General features: G+C 40.7%; 1 protein-coding gene across 1 annotated transcript; it reads right to left on the reverse strand.

Annotated features, from left to right (window-relative positions):
- Positions 1 to 955: 955 nt before the first annotated feature.
- LOC147062846 (macrophage mannose receptor 1-like) lies at positions 956 to 7850 on the reverse strand. The gene is made up of 15 exons (XM_085921379.1): positions 7781 to 7850; positions 7624 to 7686; positions 7512 to 7539; positions 7307 to 7392; positions 7101 to 7232; positions 6890 to 6980; positions 6710 to 6768; positions 4064 to 4091; positions 2218 to 2288; positions 2061 to 2123; positions 1936 to 1954; positions 1723 to 1808; positions 1457 to 1588; positions 1234 to 1336; positions 956 to 1157 (listed from the first exon to the last, which is right to left on the reverse strand). The coding sequence occupies exons 2-15, from the start codon at positions 7684 to 7686 to the stop codon at positions 1084 to 1086; spliced, it is 1035 nt and encodes a 344-aa protein (XP_085777505.1). The 5' UTR covers positions 7781 to 7850; the 3' UTR covers positions 956 to 1083.
- Between the last annotated feature and the right edge of the window lie 4532 nt (positions 7851 to 12382).

Below are 12382 nucleotides of genomic sequence, written 5' to 3' on the forward strand. Positions count from 1 at the left end.
TTTTTTTATAATAATAATAATAATAATAATAATAATAATAATTATTATTATTATTATTATTATTATTACTATTATTATTAAAGTTTTAAAGTGGCAGTCCTACCAAATTGAAGTGTCAGCAGAGTGAGTGGTCTCTCCATATACCTTCGCTCTTTTTTTTTCTTCACCCTGCAAGCTTTCACTTCATCTCCTTGACACTTTCTTTTTTTCTTCTTTACATTGACCTACATACATACATACATATATACATACATGCATACATACACACATACCTACATACATACATACATACATACATACATACATACAGACAGACAGGCAGACAGGCAGACAGACAGACAGACAGGCTGTCCACACATACATTTTTATGTGTCACTTGACTGTAACCATGACAACACCACTCTCTGTGTGTATTGATCAATGTATACATACTATGTGTATCAATGCACATCGCAGATACTCCATTCAAACACCCGATGGGAACACAAAATTCTTTTTCGATTTGGAGGAATGGAGACAATGTGACACTTTTCCTTTGTTTGATTAAAAACTCATTCAAACTTCTACTTTTCTGAAGGAAAACTGAATTAAAGAAAACATTCACATTCTGCTATGTCTTTAAAAAAAATCTCCTGTCGGTTTTCTTTGTTAACTTGTTATTGTCTCACGCTTACTTGCTCTCGTATGGTCTCACGGCCACAAATCTCTGACTTTAATTGGTCCAAATGTCTTGCGGCATTGAGACTCTGACCTTGATCATTGTCCGAACAATCGCGCTTTGCCTTCGTTGACGTGTCTAGTGTTGTACGATTTTTTTTTTTTAAGTTGTTGTTTAACACATCAATATATAAACTCCAAGGCATAAAAGTTGTAATCCCAAACTTCTATTTGATTTCCAGCTCTCCATAAATTACCAAGTTTGTGTTACCCAAAAAAAAAAAGACACAGACACACATTTGGATGCTGACAGTTCTTTATTCATTGAATATTTGTGGTACATTAAAGCAGATAAGAAGAAAAGTTGAAAGTAAATAGAAAAATATCAAAGCCACACTAAAGCCGAGTCATTTTAGGCGAAGAAATTTAGCGATGAGACGCGTCCATGATGCAAACGTACGGGGCGGGATCTGTGCAATCGACATTGTCCCACTCTCCATCTGTAAAAATCAAATCAAATAAAAAAGTAAGTATGACTGCATTCAATTCTTCTCATCAAATGTTGTTGTTACTTACCATCTTCTTCCATTACTGCACAGTTACCGTCGTCATCGGGCGCTCCTGATTCAAAGTTGTTGAAGAAATTATCCGAGCCATCGGTCCATATGAACTCGCCTTCCTAGAAGACAAAATCAAATTTGAATGTATCTTTCCTTTGAAAAGACTCACATTGGAGGACGCTTTGATTTGAGGCAAATCTCTACAGAACACGAGTGAAACAGATTTTTGAATGTTTTACCGCAATTGCATCGGTGTAACCTATCCAAGCTTCTTCGTCGTTACCACCCGCCCGAATCAGTTCAAGAACAAACGCATTTTGCAGCGCAGTCTGAATGGAGACCAGATTCCCACCAAGAACGTTGCAGACGCTCTGATGAGGAACAAAAAAAAAAAAAAAAGAGTAGAAATGGAATTTCAAGATATTTTGACTTTGGAACAAAGTTTGCTATCATGAAAAAACAGTTCTTGTAATTGTGAAAACAAAAATGCAAACGTCTTCCATACCTCGGCATCTGGAAAACTTCTGACCTCTTGTTGGTAGATGTAACAGGAAGTCTCCAACAGCGTCCAGTCATTTGGACAGTAATATGCTGCAGCACAATTATTTATTTTTTGGGGAGAGAAAAAAAAAAGAAGAAAGATGTCAATTGAACTTCATGTCAATTGCTGACGATCCAAAGGTATTTGCGAAAGCGTCTTTGAGGTGGAGCTACCAACCTTTCACAGGAGTGGTACTCTAAAACCATTATGGGAAAGAAAAATGATGCTTTTAAAATCACAAAAATGATGACACCATAATGAATATGTACATCAATTTGTCAGTAGGTAAGATTTGGACTTACGACTCCAGTCAGCAGTCCGCTGATTCCGCAAAGGAGGAACAATGAGCCTAGAGTGAATGCCATCTGCAACGTTGACAGAAAAAACACATGATATTTGTAAAAACAAAGTCACGTCAAATTTCATTTGAAAAGCTAAATTGTAAAATGGCATCCTTACCTTTATCGTAGCGAGTGGTGATGGATACTGCCGACGAATCTGGCCGCTGCTTATATACGTTTGATGACAGTCTTGGAATGTGCAATGTTGTCATTAGTATTGTCATCCCGTCAGGTCTTTCAATTTCTTCCTCATTCTCACAGAACAATTCAACAAGTGGGCTTTTGTTTCCACCGTTGCGCCGCAAATAATTTGAACAGGTTTTGCGAGAAAACTTGTGTAGTCACGGAAAGTAGCCTTGATTACCGTAACATGCAATTACACCAGATTTGATGAGTGAAATGTACAAATGACACATCATCGAAGGGGACTTTTTTACATACCAGTCAAGTCAGATTGATTTAGATCGCCCTTAATCACAAAGATGTCTCAAAGGGCTTCACGTGGCCACAGTTGACAATTCTTCTCCTTAACTTAACCCCTCGGAAGGAGAAGGAACAACTCACAAAACCCCAACTGGGGAAAAATTGGTTCTGTTTCCATTTTGTGACGTGGGAAACCGAAACCCGGTTGTCCTCACTGTATCGGGAAGTAGTCCATTCATTTTCCCTCGGATGATTGACGACGGGTGTTCCAAAGTGTTCTCCCAAGGTCGCCGAAAATGGCATCAAATGCTTGATTTGTGAATTTAAGCGAGGGTTTTCGTCCAAAAGATCACTAATCTAACCAAGAAGCAAGTCGGGGACCGCCGATTATTCTATTTTACACCGATAGAGGATAGACAGATTATTTATTTGCATCTGTATGTTTATTTTGGGAATCTCAGCTACAACAAAATTAACTGGAAAATGAATCAAGTATAAATAAGAGAGAAAGGGTGGGGAAGAGTGTGCAATGATGGCGAGAATTAATTGCATCCAGGGTGTGCTGTGATTGGCTGGCTGAAAGTGAAAAATGAATCCAATGACCCTTATCGTGATGATGATGGAAAGAACATCTTGCTAAATCATGCTACTTGCCACCCAGCCATTAACATTCCACCACAGGCATGGCCTACTCATCAACGTAACACCTGCAACTGTTCCTGTTTCAGCCAACTGCCATTTTTATTTTTGTTGGCACACACATTTACACCGTCATATACCGCAATGATTATTTTCGACACATTTCACCATTCATTCTTAATGGCACATCCAACAGTTGACATTTACCGTATATGGCTCCAGTTTGAAATTCACATCGTTTAGCACATTCAAATCGCACTGAGGAGGATTTTCAACATTTCCAAAACTGCCACATTCAAAAATGGCACGTTTTCACATTTAAAATGTGCGTTGAATTTTGACAAATTTCACAACATTTCGTCTGTCTGGCTGTCTGCTATTAGCGCGCTTGCTCCATTTTGCTGCTCTTATTTGTCTATTTATTTATTTATTGTTTATTTATTTGTGTTATTTGCTTATTATTCGTTGCTCTTGTCTGTTCGTTTTTACTCTTTGTGCTGTGTCTAGTCACCGTGGGACGGTTGGATACGTAATTTCGATCTCTTTGTGTGCCTTGGCATGTGGAGAAATTGACGATAAAGCGGACTTTGACTTTTTCCCTTCAAATTTCTACATTCCTTGACCGATTCAACCCGTTCCAACTTTAACCACAATTTAACATTTTTAAATCTAAAATCGACGCCAAATTTGACCAAATTTAGTTTTCCCCTTCTCATGTCAACATTTATTGACTGTTTCAACCCGTTCCAACTATAAAATGTTCATCTTACGTTTTTTTTTCTCCTTTCCCATTTTTCTCCCTTACCGTTTTCTCGTTTATCATTTTTCTCGCTTACCTTTTTCTCGCTTACCGTTTTTCTCAACTACTATTTTTTTTTCCACTTACCGTATTTTTGGCTTACCGTTTTTCTCGCCTACCGTTTTCCTCGTCTAGCGTTTTTCTCGCTTTCTCGGATGTTTGATTTCTAACAATTACAGCTCATTTCCAGTCATTGTAAAACATTTCCTGTCATTCAGTATCGTTTGACATCTCAGCTTCTTTGCCCTCACACGCAATTTCTCCAGAAATGACAAAGTCTCGTTTTTATTATTATTATTAGTGCCTGAAGCGTTTCCATGATTGGCACAGTTTCCATTGTTTTCCATTCAAAAAAGAAAAGTAGAAATTGCATTGCAGTTTTGACAAATGAGTCGCAATGAACTGTGAGCACTGTTGACAAAAAAAAAAAAAAAGAGCTCAATAGGATCAGAAACTATTTCAATGCCTAAAAGTGAATGTGTTGGACAGCTAATGATGATGAATAATGATTTGATTAGATTTGTTCTTATTTTAAATGAATGGATGTGTAGTATCTGATCCTGTGAGTGTACTTTCTCTGCTGTTGACTTCCAGCTGACAAATCCAAGCGGATATTTGTAGACACTATCATACCTACCTACCTACCGATCGACCTACCGACCATATATTTTTGTTTCTGTGTATGCAGACTGAAAGTTTTCCTCTAGTGAGACATGGAACCAGCTGGTAAAAAGGACCATAACGCATCTACTCTGTTCCAATACTTTAGCAGCGAACTGTTCTTTGCAATCAACAAAGTTACTTCTTCCGCCATATCAAGGGCAGTGCCTCATCCATCCATCCATCCATCCATCCATCCATCCATCCATCCATCCATCCATCCATCCATCCATCCATCCATCCATCCATCCATCCATCCATCCATCCATCCATCCATCCAGCTCAATAGGATCAGAAACTATTTTAATGCCTAAAAGTTAATGTGTTGGAGAGCTAATGATGATGAATTTTTTATTGATTTTTTATTATTCTAAATGTGTAGTATCTGATCCTGTGAGTGTACTTTCTCTGCTGTTGACTTCCAGGTGACAAATCCAAGCGGATATTTGTAGACATTCCTACCTACCTACCTACCTACCTACCTACCTACCTACCTACCTACCTACCTACCTACCTACCTACCTACCTACCTACCTACCTACCTACCTACCTAGCGACCTACCTACCTACCTAGCGACCTACCTACCTACCTACCTAGCGACCTACCTACCTACCTACCTAGCGACCTACCTACCTACCTACCTACCTACCTACCTACCTACCTACCTACCTACCTACCTACCTACCTACCACGGAGACTGCTTGTGATTTAGGGCTATGCAAATAAACTTGACTTGACTTGACTTGACCTACCTACCTAAACCCACCTACCTACCTACCTACCTACCTACCTACCTACCTACCTACCTACCTACCTACCTAACTACCTAACTACCTAACTACCCACCTTACCTACCGACCGACCTACCGACCTACCGACCTACCTACCGACCGCATATTTTTGTTCGTGTGTATGCGTCTGTGCTTGGATGCAGACTGAAAGTTTCCCTCGAGTGAGACACGGAACCAGCTGGTAAAAACGACCATAAAGCAGCTACTGCATTAAGACACTTGATGGCAGCAAAACTCTCTTTGGATTTGGGGGAAATGAAAACCTGAAAAGTCTGCATGATTCTTTCCCTTGTTTATTTTTGAATACTTTATTGACAAAGAATTGAATTAAATAAAATAATATAGTCAAGGCTACTCTAAATCTCTTGTTTACATATGTCCAAATGTCTTTCGACCTCGAGACTCTGACAATGATCCTTCTCCAAACTCGTGCTTTGCCTTGGTTGACCTGTCCAGTGACTGTAAGACTCTTATGTTTAGCCTTCAGATTATGTCACACTGCTCTGTCATATATAAATTTTCAAAAAATTGTTGTTTAACACATCTAGATATAAACCCCATGACATAGAAGCTGGAATCCCAAACTTCTCTTGAATGTCCATCTTTTGATCTGAAACCCCAAAATGTCTGCAGTTTACAACAAAAAGAGACATTTTTAACTTGCTGTTCCAATACTTTAGGAGCGAACTCTTCTTTGCAATCAACAAAGTTACTTCTTCCGCCATATCAAGGGCAGTGCCTCCTTCTTTCATTAGCGTCAAACCAGGTGAGCTGTGTTCGCACCCACAGTAGCGCAAAATGCTCCTTTTTGACTCTGCCAAGCTGCGCCTTTGTAAATATACCAGCCTCGCATCGAGAACCCCCCCCCCCCCCCAACATATTTCAATTCCACATCCAAATTCAGTTTTAAGGGGCACTCTTATCACAATGCTATTTTTCCATGAACAAAACATGCAGGCTGATTCATCTGCGATTGGGTTTTATTTTGAAAGACACATTGAGAAGCGAATGAATTTTAATGCATACGTAGGAGTTATCCGCTGTATCGGAAAAGTAAAATGGAAATAGAATTTGCCCTTGCCCGTACAAGTTGGAAAAAGAAGACACAAACACGTATTTGGATGCTGACAGTTCTTTATTCATTGAATATTTGTTCCCACACTACCAAATAAGCATGAAAGAAGATGAGAAGAAAAGTTGAAAGTAAACCCAAAAATATCAAGGCCACACTAAAGCCGAGTAATTGAACTCATGCATAGTGCAATATTGTAGGCCAAGACATTTAGTGATGCGACGCCTCCCTGATGCAAACGTACGGGAGCAGTTGTTCGCAACCAATTTGGAACCACGTTCTATCTGTAATTTAAAAAAAAATCACATGTAAGTATTAAATTCTTCTGGCAAACCTCAATCTTTGTTGTTACTTCCAACCTTCCTGCAATCCTACATTCAAACCTCAAATGTTGCTGTTACTTACCTATTGTTACGAAACAGTCATCATCGGGAGTGAGAGTTCCCAAATTGAGCAAGTCCACGTCTGAGCCATCTGTCCACATGTAACTAGCATCCTAGAAGACAAAATCAAATTTGAACGGGTCTTTCCTTCGAAAGGACTCACATTGGAGGACGCTTTTACTTGAGGCAAATCTCTGCAGAACACAAGTGAAACTGATTTTTGAATGTTTTACCGCAACGGCATCATTGAGACCAATCCAAGCTTCGTCGGCTGTACCACCCGCCTTAATCAGTTCACGAACAAACGCATTTTCCAGGTCATTGTGAATGGAGACCAGATTCCCACCAAGAATGTTGCAGATGTTCTGATGAGGAACAAAAAAGTAGTAGAACGAGAAATTTCCCTTTTTGGGTCCATCTGACAAGATGTCTTCCATACCTCAGCATCTGCAAAAGTTCTCCTCTCATCTTCATAGATGTAACAGAAACAGTCCAACTGAGTCCAGCCGTTTGGACAGTTATTGCCTGCAGCACAATTGTTTATTTTTTTGGGAGAAGAGAAAAAAAAATCAATTCAACTTGGTGTCAATCGTTGACGAAGCAAAGGTATTTTGCGAAAACATCTTTGAGGCAGAGCTACCAACCTTTCACAGGAACAATTTTGGCGGACCACTGCGGAGAAGACAAAGATGTTTTTAAAATCACAATCGTACCGCTGTACTTCGATTTAAGTCAGGCCGTAAGATTTGGACTTACGACTCCAGTCAGCAGTCCGCTGATTCCGCAAAGGAGGAGCAATGAGCCAAGAGTGAATGCCATCTGCAACGGTGACAGAAAAAACACTTGATATTTGTAAAAATAAAGTCACATCTAATTTCATTTGAAAAGCTAGATTGTAAAATCGGATCCTTACCTTTATCGTAGCGAGTGGTGCTTGATACTGACGACGAGTCCGGGCGCTGCTTATATACGTTTGATGACAGTCTTGGAAAGACACCAAATTTGAACAGGTTAAACGAGGACTCTTAATTACCATCGAATCGTACCACACCCTTGAATGGTTTGCCACAATGGCACCAGCAAATAACCTTTTATTAAAGTGGAACTTTTACAAAACAATCATTTATCATTTTAATTGCAAGTCTGCCTGCACCCGGTTTCAGTTTTCTTTCCGTATGGTGTGAATAGAGTGGGAATTTTGGCCTACAAGCGTGTCTGTCTTGGGGCCAAAAGTCAACTGAGATGGAGTCCTTCTCCCCGCCATTAAATGAAATAAAAAGTACATTTTGGATAGCAGGTGGAAGAAGACCAAAACCAAAATAAAAACTAATCAATGGTAAGCCTGTCAGGTCAATTCTGATCACATAATTCCAGATAACCATAGTGCCGAAATGCTTTCATACACAATACGGACATCTTGTTTACAGCTGTGTAGATTGATTGATTGATTGTTTGAACTTTATTTATCTCACAGTGGGGAAATTTTCTTGTCACAGTAGCGTACAAGAGTGCAAGAATACAAGAAACAAGTGCCAAATGTAAAAATGGATCAATTACAGACAAACAAGGACAAAGGCAAGTGCCACTAGTAGTCGTAGGAAACCAATACGTTATACGCAACACTAACGAAATTGTATCATTTGAAATATTCATTTCATCCATATATGCGCTCAGACCTTCATTTGTGGATGACGTTAATTTGGTCAAGGACGGCCGGGGTCCCGGACCACCAAACGTCAGCAACAGCAATGCCGAGCAGGTGGGAGGAGGAAGACGATGGAGGAGGGGGGAAGGGGGTCCAATGATGGCGAGAATTAATTGCCTCCAGCGTGTGATTGGCTGCCTACGCTGCAGAAGAGGAGCGAGCGGCGTGAAAAGGAGACGGTTAGTCCTCTTGGTTATCAGCAGTAGCATTTGGATCGGAAACCTCCGAATCCCGACTGGCTTTGAACGCGCATCGGCAGCATATTTATTTCTGGAGAGAGAGATGGAGCGGGGTCTTTCGCCATGAAAGCGCTGCCCAGGCGAGGATGAATGTGCGGGGAATCAATCAGAGGCGGATTCACCTCAACATCTGGAAGAGGCTCGGGAACATCTGGAAAGGTGCCTTGCTATGCCACGAGTTTGATTAGAATAATAATGGAGACAATATTGTATTTTTGTATTGTATTGTTAAGGTGACGGGAAATAGTTACTGACAAAATATTAATACTGTGACACTATTATTGGAACATCTTGTGTCTGTCTATCTTAGCCCATTGTTTTATAGTAATAATAATTATTATTATTATTCAATACCATAAAACAATAATAATAAAAATCATGATTGTTTTCTCGTTATTTTTACATTTTTATTGCCTGAAGCATTTTCTTAATTGACCTGTTTTTCTGACCCCATTGTTTTCTTATTTTTAGAAAAAAATTAAAGGATTCGGCGATTATTTCATGGCATTGTAGTTACATAGTTTTGCTAATTAAATGAGTAACACTGAATTGTGAGCTCTCTTGGTCTAAATAAAACCACAATAGGATCAGAAATGATTTTGAATGCCAGCATTGGAAAGTAAAACAAATGATGTTTGTTTCTTATCATCGCTACATGGAGTAAAACTGTAAAAAATATATATTTATTTATTTATTTATTTATTTATTTATTTATTTATTTATCTAAATTTATGTTCATGTATCTCATCTCATTTGTAATCTTTCTCTGGTGTTGTCTTCCAGGTGAGAAATCCAAGGATTTTTGGAGACAATGGAAATCCAAAAAGGAAAAAAGGGATAATGATGATCTTTGTTATTAGAACTGTCATGGAATCATATCACCAACACTGGATTTAAATTCTTCACTGGATTAAAAATGAACCTTGGAATGAGAGCAAACTTGTCAAAAGTACACAATAATGTTCACAAGTCCAACTTCCTGACTCGGCAAAGTTTGGTCTGCACTTAAGAACGCTTAAGTGTTTGCTGCTAGTCAAATGTTGCACAAAAAAAATCCACAATTATGCACAATAATAATAAGTCAAATTTTAATAGAATTTTTTCTTTCACGCTAAAATGCTCAAGTGACAAGTCAAGTCACTCAAGTTTTTTTTTTTTTTTTTAAACAACCAATCACACGCACTTACTGGACGGCCATTTGGGAGTTTCCGAACCTTTCACAACCTGGCACAAGACTGCAAATCAACCCACGAGGAGCAATAGAACGGGGGCCAATGTGCAGATAAAAGACGGCATCATGGGCTGCAACATGTGTGTGGTCAAACGTCCCGAGGAGCGCTACAAGGTCATGTACCAGGTATATCGATTTCTACTATTTACCGTATAGATTGTTTCAGTTCTCTTGAATTTGGAGCCAGACAAGAACAATAATTGGCTTGTGAACATGTGACTATTGTTATTATTATACAGGATCGTCTCTCCGCACCTCACTCCCAACCACTCTGCTCATTAACTATTTAATGGTTCCAGCAACAGACACACATGTGCACACACACACACGCACACACACACACACACACACACACGCACACAGTGGTGTTGACAGGCCCATTTGTCATTGGCAGCGTGCCGAGTGCAGGGACACAATAATCACAAACGGGGGGGATGGAGAAAGGAAACCCATCATCATTGTCCTACTTTATTTCCACACCAGGTCGACATGGAAACACGTAAAAATAACTCAGATGTTCTCAATTCATTGAAATCAACTGCGACGCAAAGAGGATCAAGTCCATTTCACCTCGCAACTAGTCACGATACCGTCTGGCTTTCCATTTATTTCTCATCCTGTTTTCCTTTTTGATATCCTCCCGACCATGTACCATCCATCTCTGCCACGTCGGACCTCATTAGCAAAAGGGAGGCAGCAACTCCCTACGGCCGATGGATCGACGTGGAAACGAAAAGGTACGGGGGCCGAGCCGGGCTGAGTCCACCAATATTGGGTTTTGATTTTCTAAGCGTGGTTCAATTCTCTTTTTATACACCCACCTAATTCAAATTCCCGCCAATCTGTCCATTCATTCGTGCTAGCATACCGTAGTTATGTCCTTCACCATGTTTGAATAAAGATCCATACTCGGTCTAAGTTGTACAATCTGTCAGGTGAAAGGAAGAAGGCGTTCTCACCTCCCGTTGGACAGACCACTTAAGTCCCAGGAGCCTCTGCAGCGACTGGGGCCCATCAACAAAAGTCACAGAAGGAGAGGTAGCATATTTCGCACCATAAACAACCATTAGCGATATCGCCATCAAAAGGAATAAGACATTTTGACAATGTCGGTATGATTGCTACACTTGAAATGTACTTCAGGGTCTTGCTTGAAGATCTACTGCTTTATTCGTAGCTCTGCTAATCACTTTCATTTGAACCAGAAGTGACTCCAAACAAACCAGAAGTAACCCCATTAAACCAGAAGTGCCCTAATTTGAACCGGAATTGCCCAAAAAAACAAACTAGAAATGTTATAAATTTCCTTTTCCCCTTCTAATTTCCAAAACATGCGGCCACAAATCCGATGACACGACTACAAAGTCGATCAACGAACTACGGCCTAGGGTGTCCTGGTGCCAAGTGCACACATGGACACCCTTCTGCTTGAACATGGTGTTCATTATAGAAAATCCGTGTCGATCACAGAAGTCCAATAATTGAACACCGCTCGGGTTCAGATCAGGGGGGCGGTTCCTCCCAATCACGCCCTTCCAGGTCTCACTGTCATTGCCCACGTGAGCATTGAAGTCACCCAGTAGAACGATGGAGTCCCCAGACGGAGCGCTCTCCAGCACTTCCTCCAGGGACTCTAAGAAGGGTGGGTACTCTGAGCTGCCGTTCGGTGCATAGACACAAACAACAGTCAGGACCCGTCCCCCCACCCGAAGGCGGAGGGAGGCTACCCTCTCGCTCACCGGGGTGAACCCCAATGTGCAGGCGCCCAGCCGGGGGGCAATAAGTATGCCAACACCAGCTCGACGCCTCTCACCGTGGGCAACTCCAGAGTGGAAGAGAGTCCAGCCCCTCTTGAGAGGGCTTGTACCAGAGCCCAAACTATGTGTGGAGGCAAGTCCGACTATATCTAGTCGGAACCTTTCTGCCTCACACACCAGCTCGGGCTCCTTTCCAGCCAGAGAGGTGACATTCCATGTCCCCAGAGCCAGCCTCTGCAGCCGGGGATCGGACCGCCAAGGTCCCCGCCTTTGGCCGCCGCCCAGCTCACGATGCACCCGATCCCTTTGGCCCCTCCTACAGGTGGTGAGCCCATTGTGCCTCCTTCTTTAGTTATTATACGAGTTAACTTGAACTTTTTTAACTTTAATTGGCGCCAAACCAGGTTGTTAGGGTTTATAAACTATCTTGATCGTCTGATTATGTTGGGATGTAGACTAGAATGATGAACTATGTTTGAACCTTTTACCTTTCCGAATGATGAACTTTGTTTGAACCTTTTAACTTTCTTTGACCCTGAAAAGTTTAACCATTCAGTTGTTGAAACTTTCCAAATGGTGTGGA

The sequence above is a fragment of the Syngnathus leptorhynchus genome, chromosome 1 (assembly GCF_054491065.1).
Source record: "Syngnathus leptorhynchus isolate UIUO chromosome 1, UIUO_Slep, whole genome shotgun sequence".
Classification (NCBI taxonomy): Eukaryota; Metazoa; Chordata; class Actinopteri; order Syngnathiformes; family Syngnathidae; genus Syngnathus; species Syngnathus leptorhynchus.